General features: G+C 45.9%; 1 protein-coding gene across 4 annotated transcripts in view; it reads left to right on the top strand.

Moving 5' to 3' along the window:
* KCNT1 (potassium sodium-activated channel subfamily T member 1) overlaps positions 1–23,816 on the top strand; it is a 1,722,207-nt gene that overhangs the window by 1,612,978 nt on the left and 85,413 nt on the right. For all 4 annotated transcript variants that reach the window (XM_085613491.1, XM_085613497.1, XM_085613504.1 and 1 more), the window contains exon 20: positions 11,390–11,495. In XM_085613491.1, the coding sequence (XP_085469617.1) occupies positions 11,390–11,495 (106 nt within the window). The remainder of the gene's footprint in view (positions 1–11,389; positions 11,496–23,816) is intronic.

Raw genomic sequence — 23,816 nt, 5'->3', positions numbered from 1 at the left:
ATCTCAGTCTTGTTTGTGTTGAGTTGAAGAAAGTTCGCATTCATCCATGCCACAATCTTTAACATGGAATTTCATTTTGGCCGTGATTATCGTTGGATCAGTGGCGATAGTGATTATCAATTGTGTGTCATCTGCATAAGAGATGGTATCAAAACCACATGAACTGATAAGCCTAGCCAGGGAGGATACATAAATGTGAAAAATAGTGGGACTAAGAATCGAACCCTGAGGTACCCCTTTGTCTAGGGCTCCATACTTTGAGATGAATGAGTCCAGCTGCACTACATGTGCTCTTGCTGATATAAAATATGCACACATGTATTGCCACAGTGCAGAAGTCAAATTTGTTGTTACTGCCACTGTACAGCATAGGGGCTTGAGACACTAATGCACACAACAATGGTACTATATACAGTATTACATTTTGTGTAGCTAAATATATATATATATATATATATTAAATTTGCAAAATCATTAAAGAGCCTGAGTGCACAGCGTTGTTTTTGTGACTATTGGTGCTGTTTATGACGCAGGACTGCCCCCGTGTGCTGCGACACCCGCCGTGCTGAGAGCGGTTTCTTTTGGGCAGTAAACGTGTTCGCGATATATATATATGCCCATTTTTGCACTTGCTTAAATTGCACTATTGCTTATTTTGCACCGTTGTTCAGATCCAATGTTATTATATTTAGGAAACGTTTTTAACAACTGCACAGTATGTATTTTATGCTTCAATATTATGTTGGAACATTCTCCATGTGTCGTGGCCTGTCTATAGAGACTGTCAAAGCTTGCCATTTTTACACATGCTTAATTTTGCACTATTGCGTTTATTTGCACAGTTGCTGCTAAATTATTCAATGGCCTGACAGTCAATAATTATGTTCTCAGTTGACTACCGAGCACTGTTTGCCATAATGCGATAGGTCTTCTATGTCTATTCACCTGATGGTCCCGTTATGTCAATACTTGCACTTTAAATTCAGTGGTTTCTACTGCCAGCGTCATGTGATCAAGGCCTCTGTTTTGAGGCCGAAACGCGTCATGGTGGTGCGAGGTACACTTATGGATTAAATAAATACCTTTCACTCAGAAGATTGGGTTCCGTTTCGTCTGTCCAGCATTTTGGAGGTTTATGACAGAGTTCTTCGCATATATATGTATACATACTGTTTGATGAAATCCTATTGGAGCTCGTTCGTCCAATCAGAGAGCTGCTGGTAAAGTCTATATCTACTGTATGGTTTAGTGTTGCTGGTGATTTAAAGCTCCCACTGTAAAGTGATATCCAAAAAATCCCCACAAGCAGAGCATGCAGGCAGTCCCATTCAGCGAACGTGGGTTAAGTAACCGGTTTGTGCATGTAGTAATGCCCTCACTGTGTCAGCTGTGAGGCCGCCCACTCACTGTTGCGGGATCGTCAATATCGGTAATTGTCAGCTGGAGGCGTCCCGTTCAGCAGTAATCTGCTGCTCTCTCCCCGATACCTCAATCCCTGTCTCAGCTGGGGGGGCGCCGCCGTGTGCATTCAGCACGTCTCCCAAACAGTTGTCGGCCATTGGCGGACCTCAAGAACGAGAGGCGTGTCAGTATGCAACGCTGACCGCTGACAAATATCCAAAACCAATCCTGCCACTCCACAGAAACGGGTCTGCCACTTGCTCGGGACCTCTCCAGGTAAGTTTTATTCACCACTCGGAAACTGGTACAGACTCACAATGAAAACACCTGGCAGATGCGTTTCGGTGAATGCCCTCTTCATTGCCAGCTTCATGTTTAGCCGATTTGGTTTGCGTGGGGCTTTCACATACTGTTTGATGAAATTCTATTGGAGTTTGTTCGTCCAATCAGAGAGCTGCTGGTAAAGTCTCTATCTGCAGTATGGTTTTTAGTGCTGCTGGTGATTTAAAGCCCCCACAGTAAGGTGATAGCCGACAAATCCCCACAAACAGAGCATTCAGGCAGTCCCATTCAGCAAATATATATATAGATACTATATATTACATGTTTGGGTGCTTTCATTGCACAATATGTTCCCTGTTATGTGGAAATAACATCTACATGACATCCTCTGCAGAGCTTCAACATTGCCCCTTGTTTAATTTGTAAAGAAAAGTGTCAAGCCTCTCTGTACTTAGCCATTGCTCATTGTTCCTTTAGCAGTCTATTTCTGAAAACCACAGTAAGCCATAACATGCTAAAACAATCAAGAAGCATTGGTAGTTCTGTCGTTCTAGCAGTAGCTTCAACAGTCCCCGCTGCATATTGTTTAATCAACAATCTATACATGAAAGCTGAATACTCAGGGTCCATTGTAAGCTTTAACTTGCTAGCAGCAGCTTCAACAGACTGAGCATGCTCAGTGCCTCTTGTTTATTCAACAGTCTGCTCAGGAAGGCTGAACATTCTAGTTGGAGACAGAGACCATTAGTAACTCTTCTTTGCTGGCAGAGTCATACTTTCTACAGCAGGAATGTGTTTTTAGAGTAGCCAAAGCCTGTATTCTTATCTACATAAATAATGATTGCATTGTTTTACTAAAAATAAGCAGAATAGTCAGTTTTTCACTTACTGTTTTCAAGACCCCTTTTTACTGTTAGAAAAACATTGTGTTCATGCTACTTCCACCTAAATATACATGTAATAAAAAAGATACATAACAGGTAACTTGTGTTACTTGTTCCTGTATTTCCCTGCATCTTGGTGTCCTGGTGTTATTTACAACCCAATCATCCTTTTCTCCTTCCCTTCCTGAATCTCCCTCTCTGCCTCTCTCTCCCCTTCTCTATATCTCTGCCTCCTTCACATTATCTCTCCTTTCTAAGCAGGCTGAATTTGTGTAGTTCCATACAGGCTTTGCTGGGAAGGTTTGCAGCATGAAGCACACTACACTAACCTACTGCCAGCACAGTGGAAGGGTACAGGCCTTACCACTGAAAACTGGAGCATGAGACCTGGAATAATATTAGGGAAAGCCATGGAAGTTGTTGCTGCACTTTGTCACCCCTAGCAAGGACCTTGCAAGCCCTTGTCACAAGGGTAATGATCACAGGAACAGGAAGAACAAGTAATCAGGATTCTAAGAGCAGTACCTGCTCTCTGTAGTCTACACTTACTGTCTTTCTACTAGTTTCTCAGCAGCAGCATTGGTATCCATGGAATAAGAGTTGTGGACATAACGTGGTGAGAGTCACAACTATGGTGCAAGGCCCGTGACTAAAATGGTCATGAGAGGCTAGAGCAGATAAATGTAGTTACCAAGAGTATGTCAAGATCTGGATGATTTGAACACGGCTGACGGGGATGTCAAAGCAGGGAATTGTGCAAGAAGGAGAGAAGGAGGAAATGGTAAACTCATGATGGTTAGGCCTGGGTTCAAACTGGAATGGCATGGGGAGAAAAAAACGATGGCGATGGGCCCAAATCTATGTACTGGTTGTGAATGTATGACATTGTTCTGCATTCTGTCCATCAATTGTTCTTTTTGCATTTGTCACTCCGAGTGGGACGGGTATGCCCAGACATGGTTCCCGTGCTCTCCATGCCACTGAAGTCAAGCTATCCTGGCTGATGAGGAGTGAAACCCCAAAACTGGTCCTAGGATGCTTGTTTTCAGGCCAGGGAGGACCTGGCTTGGCAGTTCGGGCTGGACTTTTCCCATTGGGTGCAGGTTCAAGACTGATTTGCATATGGCTGGGTTCAAATTGAAATTGCATGAGGAGCAAAAAAAAGATTAATTTAGGCCCAGATCTCTGTACTGGTGTGAATGTATGACATTGTTACAACTCTGTCCATCAATTGTTCTTTTTGCATGGGTACGGCTTAAATCACACTGGCCTTATTCCTTTTAGTTTAGAAATTTAAGATTATGCTATGTGAAATTCCAGAAATTAAGACATTTCACCACATTGGTGCCGATTCCGATCCGGGTCAGAAAGCACTCCGACCGAGTCGGATCCGGAGTGTTTTCCGACCAAGCCGGAGTCCTGCAGTCCGACCAAGCGAGTACCATGCGGCCGTAGGCTGCCAGACTCTGTTCGGTCGGACTCCCATAGAAGCTAATGGGAGCCGGTCGAACTACGCGTACATGGGCTCCCATTGACTGAATGGGTATGTCTCGCGCAAGGGCGCCCCCAAAATACAATGATAATGACATCAAGTTATTATCTTTTATTTTTCCTTTCCTTCACTGCTGCAATGCAGTGGGGTGACGCTCCTCCACCTTAGCGGAGGAACGCCATTGCCATTACCTCTCACTCACCCAGCACCTAGACCTACAGAAAATACCTTCAACAATGGCCCTTGCTACTCCTTTTGCAGTTCAGTTGTGCCACTTTGAACCATCTAAACTCCAAATGTTCCGATACGTCTGATGCCCTAGACAGCCGCGGCTGCTGCAGGTAAGAGCGGTGGGGCCAAGTGAGGGGGGATTTCGGGTGACGACCATGAGGGAAAATTAATTATTTATTTAGTATTCCCACCTGGTCGTCTCTCGAAATTGCCCCTCACCTGTCCCCACCGCTCTTACCTGCAGCGTCCGGGGCTGGCCCTAGAGCTGCACTACTCTTTGTGAAGGGCACTGGCCCAACCCATGTCTGACGCAGACCCCCATAGGCAACCACCTGGACGTTTTGCGAGCCGGACACCCCGGTTCGCACAGGCTGTCCGACGCGTGCATTGTACTGGCTCGGTCGTAAATCGCATCCATTGCATGCCACGGTTAGCTTCCGACCAAGACGTACGGAGCGGTTTGGACCCGGGAACGACTCGGTCAGTGAATTTCACGTTGCTCGCATCGTACTTGCTCGCTCATACAGCTGTACGAGTCAGGCGGAAAACACGCGTACGGCTTGTAGTTTTTCCAGCCGGATCGCGTTCGGTGCCCTTCCGACCCAGATCGGAATCGACCCCATTGTGTAGTTATGTTGGTGTAACAACGCAAGCAACCAGAATGTGAGCGGGTGTCGTTTACAGCAATTGTGTTTTCGTGCTATTTTATTAGCACAATATGTATCCTAGCATCCAAATCTGAAGTAAGGATACATTTATAATTGGCACAAGGACTCATTCTGCACTAAAACATAGCACTAAGTGACAGGCTCACTTTCTGTGTAACTTTACATAATTTTCCTGAGATTTTATGTAATTAAGCGAAAGCAAATCAGACGAATTTCGCACACCTTTACCCACGGAGTAGGTCCATCATGGTGCCAACCCAGTTGGGAGCTTTTCCCTGCGCTCAAGTGAGCAGTCCGAGCACAGGTGGTGATGAAAGGTCTGTTTGTAGAGAGATTAAAAAGTTGAAAGCAACTTGAGGAAGGCATAGAGGCAATATGTATCTTGAAAGATTTCATAGGGGCAAATGTGATGCTGAAATTGTCAGTAGTACAAAAGGGGGTGGTGATGGACGGAGCATCAGAACCAATCAAACACTCACACCCAGTCAACAGATCTGGGTTTGATCCATCACCGTTCTTTAGCCCACTCTGCCACCCCAGTTCAGACATGGCCATATGCAAATCAGTCTGACCCTGTGCCTCATGGGAACAGTCCAGCCCGAACTGCTAAGCCATGCCTTCCCTGGACCGGAAACAAGCTTCCTAGGACCGGTTTCTGGCATTTCAGCCGTCTTCAGCCAGGCTTGCTTGAATCCAGTGGCAAAGTGAGCAAGGGACTCACGTCTGAGCATACCCTGCCAACTTATGGCGAACAAAGCGGTACAAAAGGGGGTGGTGATGGACGGAGCATCAGAACCAATCAAACACTCACACCCAGTCAACAGATCTGGGTTTGATCCATCACCGTTCTTTAGCCCACTCTGCCACCCCAGTTCAGACATGGCCATATGCAAATCAGTCTGACCCTGTGCCTCATGGGAACAGTCCAGCCCGAACTGCTAAGCCATGCCTTCCCTGGACCGGAAACAAGCTTCCTAGGACCGGTTTCTGGCATTTCAGCCGTCTTCAGCCAGGCTTGCTTGAATCCAGTGGCAAAGTGAGCAAGGGACTCACGTCTGAGCATACCCTGCCAACTTATGGCGAACAAAGCGGTACAAAAGGGGGTGGTGATGGACGGAGCATCAGAACCAATCAAACACTCACACCCAGTCAACAGATCTGGGTTTGATCCATCACCGTTCTTTAGCCCACTCTGCCACCCCAGTTCAGACATGGCCATATGCAAATCAGTCTGACCCTGTGCCTCATGGGAACAGTCCAGCCCGAACTGCTAAGCCATGCCTTCCCTGGACCGGAAACAAGCTTCCTAGGACCGGTTTCTGGCATTTCAGCCGTCTTCAGCCAGGCTTGCTTGAATCCAGTGGCAAAGTGAGCAAGGGACTCACGTCTGAGCATACCCTGCCAACTTATGGCGAACAAAGCGGTACAAAAGGGGGTGGTGATGGACGGAGCATCAGAACCAATCAAACACTCACACCCAGTCAACAGATCTGGGTTTGATCCATCACCGTTCTTTAGCCCACTCTGCCACCCCAGTTCAGACATGGCCATATGCAAATCAGTCTGACCCTGTGCCTCATGGGAACAGTCCAGCCCGAACTGCTAAGCCATGCCTTCCCTGGACCGGAAACAAGCTTCCTAGGACCGGTTTCTGGCATTTCAGCCGTCTTCAGCCAGGCTTGCTTGAATCCAGTGGCAAAGTGAGCAAGGGACTCACGTCTGAGCATACCCTGCCAACTTATGGCGAACAAAGCGGTACAAAAGGGGGTGGTGATGGACGGAGCATCAGAACCAATCAAACACTCACACCCAGTCAACAGATCTGGGTTTGATCCATCACCGTTCTTTAGCCCACTCTGCCACCCCAGTTCAGACATGGCCATATGCAAATCAGTCTGACCCTGTGCCTCATGGGAACAGTCCAGCCCGAACTGCTAAGCCATGCCTTCCCTGGACCGGAAACAAGCTTCCTAGGACCGGTTTCTGGCATTTCAGCCGTCTTCAGCCAGTTCGGGCTGGACTGTTCCCATGGGGCACAGGGTCAAGACTGATTTGCATATGGCTGGGTTCAAACTGGAATGGCATGGTGAGCAAAAAAAACGATGGATTTAGGCCCAGATCTCTGTACTGGGGTGAATGTATGACATTGTTCTGCATTCTGTCCATCAATTGTTATTTTTGCATTTGTCACCCCGAGTGGGAAGGGTATGCTCAGACGTGAGTCCCTTGCTCTCCATGCCACTGGAATCAAGCTATCCTGGCTGATGAGGGCTGAAAGCCCGAAACCGGTCCTAGGATGCTTGGTTCCAGTCCAGGGAGGACCTGGCTTGGCAGTTCGGGCTGGACTGTTCCCATGGGGCACAGGGTCAAGACTGATTTGCATATGGCTGGGTTCAAACTGGAATGGCATGGTGAGCAAAAAAACGATGGATTTAGGCCCAGATCTCTGTACTGGGGTGAATGTATGACATTGTTCTGCATTCTGTCCATCAATTGTTATTTTTGCATTTGTCACCCCGAGTGGGAAGGGTATGCTCAGACGTGAGTCCCTTGCTCTCCATGCCACTGGAATCAAGCTATCCTGGCTGATGAGGGCTGAAAGCCCGAAACCGGTCCTAGGATGCTTGGTTCCAGTCCAGGGAGGACCTGGCTTGGCAGTTCGGGCTGGACTGTTCCCATGGGGCACAGGGTCAAGACTGATTTGCATATGGCTGGGTTCAAACTGGAATGGCATGGTGAGCAAAAAAACGATGGATTTAGGCCCAGATCTCTGTACTGGGGTGAATGTATGACATTGTTCTGCATTCTGTCCATCAATTGTTATTTTTGCATTTGTCACCCCGAGTGGGAAGGGTATGCTCAGACGTGAGTCCCTTGCTCTCCATGCCACTGGAATCAAGCTATCCTGGCTGATGAGGGCTGAAAGCCCGAAACCGGTCCTAGGATGCTTGGTTCCAGTCCAGGGAGGACCTGGCTTGGCAGTTCGGGCTGGACTGTTCCCATGGGGCACAGGGTCAAGACTGATTTGCATATGGCTGGGTTCAAACTGGAATGGCATGGTGAGCAAAAAAACGATGGATTTAGGCCCAGATCTCTGTACTGGGGTGAATGTATGACATTGTTCTGCATTCTGTCCATCAATTGTTATTTTTGCATTTGTCACCCCGAGTGGGAAGGGTATGCTCAGACGTGAGTCCCTTGCTCTCCATGCCACTGGAATCAAGCTATCCTGGCTGATGAGGGCTGAAAGCCCGAAACCGGTCCTAGGATGCTTGGTTCCAGTCCAGGGAGGACCTGGCTTGGCAGTTCGGGCTGGACTGTTCCCATGGGGCACAGGGTCAAGACTGATTTGCATATGGCTGGGTTCAAACTGGAATGGCATGGTGAGCAAAAAAACGATGGATTTAGGCCCAGATCTCTGTACTGGGGTGAATGTATGACATTGTTCTGCATTCTGTCCATCAATTGTTATTTTTGCATTTGTCACCCCGAGTGGGAAGGGTATGCTCAGACGTGAGTCCCTTGCTCTCCATGCCACTGGAATCAAGCTATCCTGGCTGATGAGGGCTGAAAGCCCGAAACCGGTCCTAGGATGCTTGGTTCCAGTCCAGGGAGGACCTGGCTTGGCAGTTCGGGCTGGACTGTTCCCATGGGGCACAGGGTCAAGACTGATTTGCATATGGCTGGGTTCAAACTGGAATGGCATGGTGAGCAAAAAAACGATGGATTTAGGCCCAGATCTCTGTACTGGGGTGAATGTATGACATTGTTCTGCATTCTGTCCATCAATTGTTATTTTTGCATTTGTCACCCCGAGTGGGAAGGGTATGCTCAGACGTGAGTCCCTTGCTCTCCATGCCACTGGAATCAAGCTATCCTGGCTGATGAGGGCTGAAAGCCCGAAACCGGTCCTAGGATGCTTGGTTCCAGTCCAGGGAGGACCTGGCTTGGCAGTTCGGGCTGGACTGTTCCCATGGGGCACAGGGTCAAGACTGATTTGCATATGGCTGGGTTCAAACTGGAATGGCATGGTGAGCAAAAAAACGATGGATTTAGGCCCAGATCTCTGTACTGGGGTGAATGTATGACATTGTTCTGCATTCTGTCCATCAATTGTTATTTTTGCATTTGTCACCCCGAGTGGGAAGGGTATGCTCAGACGTGAGTCCCTTGCTCTCCATGCCACTGGAATCAAGCTATCCTGGCTGATGAGGGCTGAAAGCCCGAAACCGGTCCTAGGATGCTTGGTTCCAGTCCAGGGAGGACCTGGCTTGGCAGTTCGGGCTGGACTGTTCCCATGGGGCACAGGGTCAAGACTGATTTGCATATGGCTGGGTTCAAACTGGAATGGCATGGTGAGCAAAAAAACGATGGATTTAGGCCCAGATCTCTGTACTGGGGTGAATGTATGACATTGTTCTGCATTCTGTCCATCAATTGTTATTTTTGAAATTGTCAGTAGGCGCTATCTTACCGAAATGAATGTGTGCGATTTTGTGTATGACTAAAGTGCTTGGACGCCTCGTCAGGGGTAGTAAGCGCTATATAAATGTAATTACAATACATATAGCACATATAGTAATAGATCGGATTTTGATATAGGTCTTGTTTACAAAGGTTAGCTGTAATAGAGCATTGTCATTGAGTGTTAATATAACCCCCAACTCAATTAACTTTTAAATGAATAAAAGTATGACAGAGTTTCATGTCAGGTTATCCAGGACTCAAAGGGGTTACGTCATGACCTCAGTAATGAATCCTTAACTTACTGATCTCTTTTGTGTGACAAGTATCTCATTTGCAGCCCAATCTTGGCACGTCAACAGATGTGTTGGTTCCTTTTGTTGTTGCTGCATCACTTGCACAATTCCTTGTGTGCACAGTGATAAAGGAACTTCACAACCTGACCCTGACTCCTGCTGAGGCAAAGTTGAAAGCCTCTGCATGTCTCCTTTAGAAAGCTAGTTGAGTGACTTTTAGAATTTTATACTGAAGGAACCCACTCCACACGCAACAAATCCATCATATATATAAGAAAGAAAATGAGGCACTGCTTGAGTGGTAAAAGAAAGGAATCAGATTTCAAAGGTCTTATTCAGAGGAGAATATATTTTTACCTTAGATCCGGAGATAAGCACAACACACTGGGACCAGGTTTGGAATTGTTTCTGCCCTTTAGTTTTCTACAAAACAACACTTAGAATTGCACAGGAGGATAACACTTCAGAAAATTCAGACTCACCACAGAATGCTGCTATTTAATTGAAACCCAATGGTGAGGTGACCTTTCATTTCTTCTTGTGTACCAAGCTTTTATCCCCATGTGGGATGTGCTAGGTGGCATTCTAATTGGTGGGTTAGAAATAGCTTGAATCTGAGCTTGCCATCAGTTTACAAAGCAGGACCATCAAATCCACCCCCTTCCTGAGCTGAGAACCCTTATCTCAGTCCAGCTAATTCAGTCTGGGTTGGAATTAACAATTAAGTGCTGAATAATCTGCCTAAAAGTGTGGATCTGAGGGAGATGAGTGATGGAGCCAGACTTTCTCAGATCCCTGTTTATATCTGAGTAATGAAACCCATAACATGAGACTACTGGGCAGCTTACCACATTCGATGCAGCATTGTGATTGGCTTCCTTAAGCCAATCTCTACACTGCAATGCAATGTTGTGATTGGTCTGACGGGGACTGGGGGCCTGTTCTCCACCCAGGCTGTAGATCATGCTAAGTGAGCATGACTGATTGGTCGACCCAAGATGGCCGACCAAAGCGTCATGCTCACTTCAGTGTGCCCACCACTCCTCCCCTGCCCTGCGTTGTGAGCAGACCAGCCCCACCCCACCCCCATGCTGCCTCAGGAGGAAGGAACAAATACAATGATAATTGCATCAAGTTATTATCTTTTATTTGTCCTTTCCTTCACTGCTGCAATGCAGTGGGGTGACGCTCCTCCACCTTAGCGGAGGAACGCCATTGCCATTACCTCTTACTCACCCAGCACCTAGACCTACAGAAAATACCTTCAACAATGGCCCTTGCCATTCCTTTTGCAGTTCAGTTGTGCCACTTTGAACCATCTAAACTCCAAATGTTCGATACGTCTGATGCCCTAGACAGCCGTGGCCGCTGCAGGTAAGAGCGGTGGGGCCAAGTGAGGTGGAATTTCGGGTGACGACCATGAGGGAAAATTAGTTATTTATTTAGTATTCCCTCCTGGTCGTCTCTCGAAATTGCCCCTCACCTGTCCCCACCGCTCTTACCTGCAGCGTCCGGGGCTGGCCCTAGAGCTGCACTACTCTTTGTGAAGGGCACTGGCCCAACCCATGTGAAATGTGTCACAATATAAGTACAAATAAAATAAACTAACAAATGTGTAGTCGTATTTGATCAGGTTTTCTTCTTATGCCATTTTCTTTTTTTTGTCTGTAGGTATGTCAAAGGATACCCTCCCAACTCACCTTACATTGGAAGCTCTCCTACACTGTGTCACCTGCTGCCTACAAAAGCACCCCCCTGTTGTCTGCGGCTTGATAAGGTACAGTATTCTGTACTTTCCAAAGCAGATGGCCTTGTGATATGTGCAGCTGCACTGTCACATGCTGCGCTTTGTTTCAACTCCATACCACCTCTTAATTTATTACTACTCAGGTGATGCCCTGATTGTTGTGTTTCAGTTTCTTTCTCTTGGAATGTATACATGAGTGCTTAGAAAGACTAGCAGATGCGTACTCTGTATTGAAAGATCAGATGTGACATTAATGAAAAACCAACTGAGGATCCTTTTTCTGACAAACTCTATTGTCCAAAATCTTAAAAACGAATAGCATACACCATGTTGTCAAAACTCACTAATGCCTTTTGGATCTAAACACACGTTCTCTCAAGTCTTTTTAGGTCTCGCCTAGCGTTGCAGCGCTTTGCAAAGCATGCAGTATATACTGCGGTGTGGAAGCTTCGTGGAAGCTCCTCCCACTCTCTGCCCATTGGCTTTTGTCTTAAATGCTGCCTTCCGATTGGTTTGAGGCTTGTTAGTCGCTCCTCATTCTTCATTTGTATCCTTCCATGGCTATTAGCCCCTTTACTCCTAACACTATTTTCTTCCCTGTCTCCCCACCCCATCGCCCCCTCCATCAGTCTGTGACTTTTCAACCTCCCCTGCCCCTCCCCCCCCCCCCCACTCTCGTTCGTGTTTTCTTGCCTGCCGGCATTTCCGTTTTCATCTTTATTATTGCCATCTTGAAATATGTGCGTTCAAGATGCGTGCTGTACAAAAACTTTAATGAAGCTAGATTTTAATGTTACTCTAAATATAATAAGACTCTAGGCAACATTCAGGGTATGCATGGCAACTGACGTCTCTTAGTTCACAAATGGCATTGTTGTCGGGCAGGAGGAGCGGCAGTGTTTTAACTTATGCTTAAAACAAGCACTTTTAATAACTTCCTCTCAATTCAGTGCTATAATCTTGTATACTGAGGTGATGCGCTAAAGAAACGCACATTTACATCATGTTTACTGTATGATTAACATGCAGATCATTTTCATGTCTCGCCCACTGGCTCATATACGCTTGGCTCTTCTCCGGCTGGCTCTACCTGCTAATTAATATATTGGCTTGCGCACCTCTAACAAAGAGAGATGAATGGATACATGACAGTGAGCCCGGGAGATGGTAGAAAAATAGACTGGTGCAGACAAACAGACAAAGTCAGTCTCCATTGCCTCACGTCAGAATCATCACTTTCAATAACCTGGAAATCTTCCGGCAACTCCCGCATGCCCCAACCTCATCCCCCTCACCTATTCTTAGCAGAAACGGCAGATTCTGAGCTGTGCCCTTCTGGTGCAGAGGAGCAAGGCAGAGTCTGTAGAAGCGCTAGGATCCCTAGCCTCTCTGGGCGGGCACCTATGCCTTCCAGGTGCCTTCACACTCAGGATAAATGAATACATTTTTTTCTGTGCTTTAGTCTCCCCTCTGTGAGCACTGTCTGGTAGATGAACCTCTGTGTTAATAAACACATTCAAAGAGGTGGTTGGGTACAAACAAACAACAGCCACAATACCGTACGTTTTGAACGTGTAGTTAAATAACTGCTCATCGAGTACCTCATTGGCTGATCATTCCATGGCACTACCAAAATTACATTTGGACACATTTGCTCAACTGTAAAAGACTCCCTTCTATGGGTCATTTAACAACTCGGGGCTTTGGGGTTAGGTAACCTACTTTGGATGCTGTGTAAAAGAGTAAATACAAAAGTTAATGCAATGAAACTAAGCAACCAGTACTGTCTAAAACACTGTGAAAACTGACACGCATTCTGGCATTTTGTTTAGTTAATGTCGATTTCCTCATAGATTCGAGTAAAGTACTCTTAATATCCTAATGAAATCTGCACTCTTTTAACTAATAGCACCGGGCAACCTTTGACAACTAGGCAATTAATACATTTTCATGTACCCCTGGAGCTCCCCTGCCCCCGCCCCATTGGCAAACTTCATTGCCTCCCAGTGTTTTGGCGATAACCAAGACGCAGGATAGTGAGTCAAATAGTCCAGAAAATGAAAGAGAAGCCGATCGTGTTGTTTAGTCTGTAAGCACTACTTTTATTAATGAGTTTCGCATTATTAAAGCACCACAGTGTGCATGTGTGGCGACACTTCACCCATGAGGTACGTGCCAAGCAATTGTTGACACAATCCACACTGCGTCTTTTTTCAATATATTTATTACGAAGTGCAGGACCTTTCCAAGGGATTTTGCACACTACATACATTCACTCCAAAAATAAAACGTGTAGGTAAAAAAGAAATTGCCATTTACAACATCAATAGCTCTAACTCACAAATGCGAGACCTATTTGCATTGCAAATGCTTGTTTTCCACTTCGACCAGTGGGTTAGATGAAGACACTTCGGCGCTGCCGAACACGATCGCAGCTCATCTACAGACACTCCGTGCTCTGTTGCACACAGGCCCAGGTTAGAGACAGACACTTTAGCTCTGCTGCACATGATCGCAGCTCATCCACAGACAGTCCCTGCTCTGCTGCAGGAGGTTTCAGGGCAGTTCTGTGCAGGTGCAGCAGCTGGTTAAGGTGGGAGGGGGGTAAGGAAGGAGGGAAAGACACTCCCACTTCACAAACTGGGAGAAACAAAACTTAACTTCAACACTTCCTCTCGGGACGGGCAGGAAGGAACATGGCTGCAGCAAACCAGCTCCGGAGCCTGAAAGAAGAGGCCACGTGCTCCATCTGCCTGGAATATTTCACAGACCCCGTGTCTTTGGAGTGTGGACATGCCTTCTGTCTATCCTGTATCACTCGGTGCTGGGAGGGCTGCAGACAGACTTCCCCTGTCCTAAGTGCAGGGAAATATCTCAAAATAAAACCCTCTGGCCCAACAGGCAGATGGCGAACATGGTAGAAATCGCCAAACAGCTTCAGGTACCAAGTGGGACCCCCCCAGGAGGCGAATATGTGCCGAGAACACGAAGAGAAACTGAAACTGTTCTGTGAAGATGACCAGGAGCCCATCTGTGTGGTCTGCAGCATGTCACGTGATCACAAGCAGCACAGGGTTCTCCCCATTGGAGAAGCTGCCCAGGAGTACAAGGTATATGTGCTACACAGCTGGGTCAGGGGTGAGCTAGGCTGTAGGGCTCCTCATTCGAGAATCTGCACAGTAGCACAAGGTGTGTGTGCTACAGAGCTGGGTGGGGTGAAACCTGTACACATGGCACTCCAAGAGGCAGCCAAAGAGTATGAAGTATATGTCCTTTAGTGGTGGGTCAGAGGCAGATGCGCAACTAGAGCCACATTTCGGGAGTGGGGGGGTAATTCTTCAAGCAGTAGGCAGAGTGGAGATGCAGGGCCTCTAAGAAGGGGTGAAAAAACAACAAACCCTTGTTATCAAGCGAATGGTCTTTTAAAGACCTGTGAAGTGCTCAGTGCGGCTGCCAGCTCAAAAAATGTCTGTGTGTGTGCCCGTGAAGCTGTCTAAGCCCGGGCTGACACCCACGAAGGGGGGTGGATGGTGACTGAAGCCCTTTGAGCCCTAGGGGCGTTTTGTGCCTGGTCAGAGGCAGGCATAAGCTTCGAGCTACTCTCCATTCGAGAAGCTGCCCAGGAGCACAAGCTGTGTATACATTAGATCTAGAGATGGGGTAGTCCAGCCTCATACTGTGCTTACGGTTGCCAACTGGCATGACCAATAGTTTATTATCCCAGCCGGTACAAAACCTGAGAAAATAACTTCTGTGTGTGTTTTGTTTTACCCCGTCTCAGTACACACTTTAACCAGTAAATATAAGAAGACAGCACTTTTAAAATGTCACACAGCAGCTGTAATGATCCCTGACTGATGATAAAAGTAAACAAAGACCGAAAGGCCCTGAACACAGACTATTTTCTATAAAGGTGTGTGTGGGCCTTTGCAGAACATTAAAAAGTGAACAAATGGCCGGTATTTTTCTCTGAGAAAGGTGTCAACCCTAGCTGTGCTCCCCACTGGAACACAAGAGTATAAGGTGTGTGTGCTTCTAGTGTGAGCCAAAGGCTGGGGAAGGATACGCAGTGCTTCCCATTCCAGAGGCTGCAGAGTAGCACACCGTGTGTATACAATACGTCTGGGGAAGGTTTAGATCCGCCTCCCACATAAGGTTGGGCGGAGCTTGCAAAGTGGAACTCTGCGGAGTTTCACAGAGTTACTAGAAAACTCAGTGAGTTCCGGGCCTGGCGGAGTTACCCCTCCTCCCCCTCCAGGGAAAGCCCCAGCCCCCCACCCCCCATCCTGCATAGTCTGAGTAAGGAACTAAAGAAGACTTACCTTACTTCCAGATCGGTGTCCTCTGTCCTGCACCTGCTGCTGGGCCTGGCTCCACTTCTGCTGCTCTGGGAAATTACACTGCTCCGGGAGAATTGCAGGAAGAACTGTAATTCTCCCGGAGCAGCGGAAGTGGAGCCAGGCCCAGCAGCAGGAGCAGGACAGAGGACATGGATCTGCGATGAAGGTAAGTCTACCACTACTTAACCGGTGAACTCCGCTCCACTGCGTAGGTGGAGTTTTGGAAACCTTTGCACTCCAAACGGAGTGCGAAGTTACTAAAGCTCTGCAAACTTTGCTGGCGGAGCGGAGTTCACCGCCTGCCCTTACTCCCACACTACTTCCCCTCAGTGGTGCTGGAACAGTTTCCAGAGTGAGGGTGCTCCCATTAATATTTCATCACTAAAGTCATAGGGATTGTGAAAAAGCCAAGCTTCACACAAGGAACAAGTGTAGCAAATGAGTCACACCCATTCAGCAGGGGAGTGGTAAGGGTGTGGTGTGTAGCTGGTGGTGTATTTTGGAGCACATTGTCACAAATGTATTACTAAAGCATGGGGTGGTAGTGTGCTGTCATTTGAAGACAGCATGTTTACAATTGAAATAGCCACTAAAATGGCACAGACCTGCAGTTTTACCAATAAAAGTATGTAGAGCGCAAGTTTGTGCTTTGTTTGAGCTTTCCGAATGGCTGATTATATTTTTAAATATTTGCACAGTTAATTTACATGTATTTGGATTTTGTTGTGTGTTACAAAAAAAAATTGACATCCTACAGCATTTCCTTTCACACTTCCTGTACACCAGCAAGATTGTCACATAGTGAACTATACAAAATGGTCTGACTTTGTAGTCCGAAGAGAAACAAGCATTTGCAATGCAATAGGTCTCACATTTGCGAGAGTTTGAGCTATTGGCACTGTAATTGACAATGCCTTTTATTTGTGTGTTTTGAAAACCAGCAAGCAGTGTGTAAACAAGCACTTTGTACTTATAGTGCTTGCTTATTTGAAGCAAGGCTGGCACTAAAACAGGAGCAGTTACTGCCAGCCTTGCTTCTCGTAAGCAACGACTATAAGTACAATGTGCGTGTTTATGCACCGCTTGTAGGCTTTCAAAACACAAATTAAGGGCATTGTCATTTACAATGCCAATAGCTCAAACTCTCGCAAATGCGAGACCTATTGCATTGCAAATGCTTGTTTTTCATTGAGATCCCATCAAGTCTCTATTCCCGTGGTCTTTGTTGAAGGGATACCCTCCACTGAACAGCACTATTACTTTTGTTTACACTGCCACTTTCTCATGTTTTTGGGCTTCTGTTGGTTCTCTCCCTCCTTCCATAAAACAAAATCCTCCTCGCCCTTGTCTTCTCCTTTTTCCTCCTTCTCTTCCTCTCCTTCTCCTTAATTTTTTCCCTTCATTGGCGTGCCCCCGATATCTTTCTCAATCACCACCTCTTTAACTCCCTACTCATTTGGTCCTTTTCTCTTCCCTTCCTATTACTTTCCCCTTTCTTCTTGCTGTGCTCTGTAGTTTTCCCCTTTTTAGGTTTGGGATTGGACAGCTTGATTTGTCATGAGTTCTTCAAAGAAGCGCAGTAAGGTGAAGGAGAGAGAGAGAGAGAGAGAGAGGAGAGAGAGAGGAGAGAGAGAGAGAGAGAGAGAGAGAGAGAGAGAGAGAGAGAGAGAGAGAGAGAGAGAGAGAGACAGAGTTTGTTTAGGGGTAAGGTCAGTCCTTTTCAGACATTGGCTTTAATGTATACTTCATGGTTTTCTATTGCTTGGAGGGTGGTTTAGATGTGGTCTTGGCATTCTGTGGATGGTTACATTGTCCCATCATGACAATTGAGTCCAATGTGTGCATTTACTTTGTGAGGATGACAACTTTTTAATGCTGATTTTTTGCATTTTATTTGTTTTAATATGCAGCCATGATAACATGTTGTTGGAACAACTTTTTTTTTCACAAAGCAAGAATGGGTGAGGACATAGGCTTTCTTCAAAAAGCAACAAAAATATTGGAATATTGGCATCTGACAAAGTAGAGACGTTCACACTTAGGCTTTCCTAAAAATGCAACATTTTCAATTTTTCTATGTTCCACTACTATTAACACATTGTTTGTAAAGAACACATTCAAGTTTTGTGGTAACAAAACCTAATAATTACCAATAGCCACCCTAGCTTAAGCAAATCATCTTTGGAACTAAACTGTCAGTTTCCACCAATACTGACATTTTTTTAACATTCTAAACAACAATTCGAAACCGCAATTCTTTGGTAATAATACTAACATTAAAAAGGATTAACATCATATTAACACTAACCCCCTTGCACTACTATTTCATGCATACTATACCTACTCCATTTTCATGTACAATACTCCTTTTTCTTGCATACATGGATTTACACATATTTACCTTGCTGTGTAGTACTACTATATCTATATGCCTACCCACGCAACTTAAATTACTATTCTTGGCTACCAAACTGTCCCCATATATTGTTTGATCAACAATATAAATTGCCTCCCAGTTCTGGTACATGTTACTGAGGTACCGAGGTTACATCTGGTGACAGTGCAGACCTAAGTAACTAATATGTATTTGCTATGCATGCGTTTTTGCTTCACTGTTTTCAATACAAAGTTCCTCTTATGAGTCATTACCATAATTCTCCTCTGCGAGGGTACAGATTACCATTGCTGATACGGTCTATTGATCAACGGAGCTCTGCACCTATGTCCCACTGTTGTATCACGCGATTTTGCTTCATGGTTGGATTTTCTTTGTAGGACTCCTGGGTTCATCACACCAAAATAGTTGCTCAGCTATTATCAAATAAAATCTCACATCAAAATCCACACCTGTTGGTTTTGCCAATGTTTGTTTTGAGTTGTCCCACTTTCCCTCCAACTTAAATTTCTTCCTACCTCTCTGTACCCTTGGCACCTTACTTTTTCTTCTCTATCTTCCTCATGCTGCTCTTCTACGTTTGTCAACCAATCACTGCAGAAACCATAATAAGGTTCACACCCATAAATATTTCATGTTTTCCTTCCTAAAGTTCACACCCTTAAATATTTCATGTTTTCATTCCTTATATTTTTAAAATTGGGATTGTGTTATTGGTTTTTTTGGGGCAAAACATACAACTATTTAATTGATTTGCCTCTGACCCAGGATTGGATACCGGTCCTGTGTGTTATTTTTGTTTCTGTGACTTTGTACAAATGGGACTTTTTGTCAGGACTAACCTTCATCAGCAATTTGGCAGCCATCAAGGTGGTGCTTCACCAAATACACATTCTCACTTGCCAAATTATTCAACTTGCTGAATCCGTACATTCATTAGAAACTGAACACATTATTATTAAACTTATTTAAGGTATGAGAGAATAGTACTTGTAAAATGGCATGTGTAATGAATCTGTGTAGTAGACACTGCATGAGCCAATGAGATCCTTTGTTCCATGGGCATTGCATTCTCGTGCAAAGTGATTGAAATAACAACACTGTAATAAGCACAAAGTGTATGTACGAACGTCAGAATCATTGCCTATTTGTAAAACAATAAGTGCCAGTTCCCAAGATACTTCTCAGGAGGACAGTACTTCTTGCACCCCTATGGTCTTTGCAGGTACTTCCAAAAACAAGGACCAGCCATAACAGTCCTGCAAATGTGCTATTAGGACCATAGTAGGCGACCAAAAGCTCCACGAATGGCCTGAGCACTTTGGTATTATTTTATTTAAACATATATTGACTTGCTAAACACTTTGCTAATGTGCTTTTTTACCAATAGAGTGACGCTGCCACCATGTGATGGTCTGTCACAAATATGTACCTGTTTTCGAGATAGGGGCCATACTTACTAGAAAGTGATGCAGTGTGGCACTGCAAGCTGTCTTGCTGTGCCCATCTGCCTCAGTAGGAAACTGCAGGGATGTGTCATATTTACAGCAATACGATGCATTCCTGTGCTTCCCTCTGCGCTGGCACACAATAGACTGCCTAGTGCCAACGCAGGCACCCTTGCACCACACCCGGGCCTCTGCAATGTAGGGATTATTGTTTATGTGCAGGAAGGGACCCCCTCTGCACATAAATAAGCATTGATGGTGTTTCCTCCTTCTATGTGAGCTGCAGAATGCAAACAACAAGGGCAAATAAAGGTATTTCTCCTCGTTGCACCACTTTTATGCCTCCCCTGGGGAGGTGTAGGAATCTGACACAGTCCCAGGTTTAAGAAAACTTCAAAATCTGGGAATGCGTCGGATTCCCTGGGTGTTGCATGGGAACACCCACAGTAAGACCCAGGGAACGCCTCTTTCAAGCAGAGTAATGCATGAAAGGGAGCCATATTTACAAGGTCATGAAAAGCCACACAGGGTGGCTTTATGTGGCCTTGTAAATATGGGCAGGAACAGTGATGCTCCAGCGTCATTAATGTGCTTCAGGGGTATTGTAAATATGCCCCTGAGTTTCTATAACTGTTTCAAGTTTTAAAACATCTATGGACTTATTTACAAGGAATTGGCATAGGGCAGTTTTGCAAATCATTTTGCTGTGCTGCCCTACACCTATTCGAAAGGATAAGCATTCACAGTGCATTCCTGTCCTTTCAGCCAGGGCCGGCGCACATTTTAGAGCTGTGCGCCAATGCAGGCACCCTTGCACGATGGTGTAAGGGTGTCTCGGCTGTTAGCACAATTGTTTTTGTGCAGGAAGGGGCACCCTCTTGCACAAAAACAATCATGAGAGGCGCTCTCCTCTTTCTATGTGTGCTGCAGAATGCAGCACATGTGGAAAGAGGAAAAACGAGGAGAAATGTAATCAATTCTCCTTGTTACGCCTACTTTAGGGAGGTGTAAGGTTTTGGCACTGCCCGCGGATTACCTGATGTTGTAAATCTGTTGTAGCGTCAAATTCCATGGGTGTTGAAGAGTAAGGCAAGACAGTGACTTGCGCTGCTTTGCCTCACTCCATATCTACAAGGTCATGAAAAACAAAACTGGGTGGCTTTCTGTGGCTTTGTAGATATGGAACATCCCAAAATGTGACGTTCCAGCAGGGCACAGGGCATGTAAATATGCCCCGAAGTGTGGTGCCGAGCACCAGCAAACACCAGCACAAATTAAGCAGTGATCAGAATGAGGGACAGAACTTGGCAGATTTATGTGAAAAATGTTCTGTAAAATATAAATTGCACTATGTGCCCATTTTTCTCAAAAACTTTGAGGAAAGATGTAACTTTTACAGAACCTCACTGTAAAACGTTTGATTGGATCTCTTTGGTCACATGCTCGATTCAATTCATGCCAAGTATTAATGATGCACTGCTTTGAAAGAACACATGGCTGACCATTGTGAGCACTTGAACCGTTAATGCCTGCTGTCCAATTGGCTTATATAAATAACTACGCGGATTGTTTTGAGCATTTGAACCTTCATTGAAATCTGTCTTTTACTCAACTGAATGAAAACATTGAATACCACTAACCGGATATCTAACCAGTGTCTGAATGCAGTCACCCGGCTCTATTTAGTCAGACAAATTTCTGGATTGCTATTGGCGGACCCTCCAGTCAAGACCAGACTGGCCGTAGCAGGCATCGGGCATTTTCCCTGAGGCTGGAAGGGTGGAGGCTAATTTTGCAGTGGTGGGGAAGGTTTTGTTACTGGGGGCCAGTTTTGCAGCGGTGCTGCAATATCGCCCCCCATGAACAAAAGCAGCCGCTCTTCACGCTTGAACTTCCCTGTGGCTGCTCCTACAAAGTTGCCAGGGCTGCGTTGGATTCCCAGTCCGGCCTTGCCACCAGTGGGTCATCAGTGGTAACCCCAGGCGCAGCCGTCCATTTGCCATAATACTGCTGGTTCAAAGTGATGGTTGTCCTCCCCAATTGGGGACAGGCTTACTGTCGCTCATTTTCCCTAATGAAATAATACCTGGCCCCACTTGCCGGGAAAAAGCTCCCTGCGCACTGGGACAAATACTTTTACTTCAAATGAAACAAGCTCCCACTTTGGAAGTTTATTTTCTTCTGAACAAATGCACAGATTCTCTCCTGGGAGGTGGGAATCTCTACATAATGTGGACTGCCCTCCAAAATGTGGCAATATATATTGTTTTCTTTTATTTAAATGGAGAACATTGTTTTATAATGAGTACATGGTTTTTTTTTCTAAAATGAAATCCACAAAAGGTCTGCTGTGCTAAGATCACACTTTTTCCAGCTTTCTGAAACAGGTAGCTATGTAAAAAAGCACCTTTTTCACAACAGTTCTTGCAATTTGCTAAGTGGTGGGCAATATTTCTTATTCAAACAGTTTCGACCTATTTGCAGTTTGTGGGGTAGGGGTGTGGGGAGGCGTAAAACCTATGAGTGAATCTGCAAAGATATAGATTTCTGAAAAGTTTATCAAATTCTGAATTCAGCAAAAGTCGTTTGTGTAGATTCTTAGTGGGTTTCCCAAATAAACTAACCATTGAAATAAAGAAAAGTGAAAATAAGTTGGACGAAATAGTAATAGGTGATAATATTTTAATCTGTAATTTTTTCCACTGACTGAAGGGCAATCGACAAAAGTATTATAGGCTTACATCCAGCAGAGCTATATAGTGTTTGTCGGCTTGTCCAAAAACACACAAAACCCCAGGGGATATTCTCAAGAACGTGTGATAACTACCACAAAAGTAGCTTAACGCAACTACTCACATCGCAGTCTATCGCGGGAAAATAACACCTTGTCAACGTGGTGTTCTCAACACAGCGGCACCATGCGATAGGCCCACGATAACGAGTCAAAAGTCAGCGAGAAAGTCAACGCAACGCCACAAAAATGCAAAACACCAACGCCCAAAAAGTTGCTATGAGGCCAATCGCGACACAAAAACCAGCGAAAACCAGCCACAGGCCTGCAATTCCCATGCGTCATGCGGGAAAATGCACCATAAAAGCCACAGAAATAAAAGGGAGTTAAAAAGCAACTGCGTAGCACCATGGATGCACCCGCACCGAGTGCGGAGGCCAATGCGAACCCAACAAGCCCCACAAGCCACCAGCAAGGAACAACAGGGTCGGGGAAGGCCAAGGAGAAGAGTGAGAGGAAGACGGGGTGCATTCTGCAGAAAAAGCAGATCAGCATCATGGAGGTGACAGAACATTACCATCAACTGACACACAATTATACCACCGTGAACGCAGTCGGAGTGTCGGGGAGTTCAATGGAGGAGGACAAGAGGCGCTGGCATGATGTGAAAAGCCAAACCAAGCACAATCCCTCTGCCAACAGGAAGGCAGCAATGGCAACAGGAGGGGGGAGTCCTGCGCCACAGGAGGAGCTGGAGGAAACTGAGTCATCAGTGTGGAGACGCTGCAAGGAGGTGGGAGTCAGGACACAGCCCGAGAGGACCTGACACAACATCAACAGGGTAACGACCAGGGACTGGGGGGACGGGGGGATATGGGCACAATGGCACACATGCACAACGATATGTAGCACACTGCACACCCACAATGACCCTGGAACATGTCCCTTACCCCCATGGCACACAGCAGCAGACACACATAGCAATAACAGCAAATCCACATTGACGACAATGTGGCACAAAGTGCAACACCGACACTGCGGAACAGAGGACACAACTGGCTGCGCTCATGCACTGAAACAGGCCAACCACATCTAACAGAGCAGGACACTGTGAGGATGAAATGTACTTGTGCAAACCCACATCCGTCATGTAGTCCAAATGTCCACTGTCCCGCATCAAAATCCAGCACCTCCCAAACAGTCACAATGTACATAGTCATACAGTCTGCATGTAAACAAGGACAATGCGCCAACATACATATCAACACAATGTCAACATGCATCTCCCCTTCACATTGCAGAGGAACAAACAACACCTCCAGCAGAGCAGGCCAGACTACCCATCAGTGATGCTGGAGAGGACCACCCCACCATCGGCACCGATGCCCTACAACAGCCCATGGACATCTTAGGCAACCCACCCCCAGGAGCAGTGCA

The sequence above is a fragment of the Triturus cristatus genome, chromosome 1_2 (genome assembly GCF_964204655.1).
Source record: "Triturus cristatus chromosome 1_2, aTriCri1.1, whole genome shotgun sequence".
NCBI classification, from domain to species: domain Eukaryota; kingdom Metazoa; phylum Chordata; class Amphibia; order Caudata; family Salamandridae; genus Triturus; species Triturus cristatus.
Note: the sequence above shows the minus strand (reverse complement) of the source record. Positions and strands in the feature narration are given on the sequence as shown.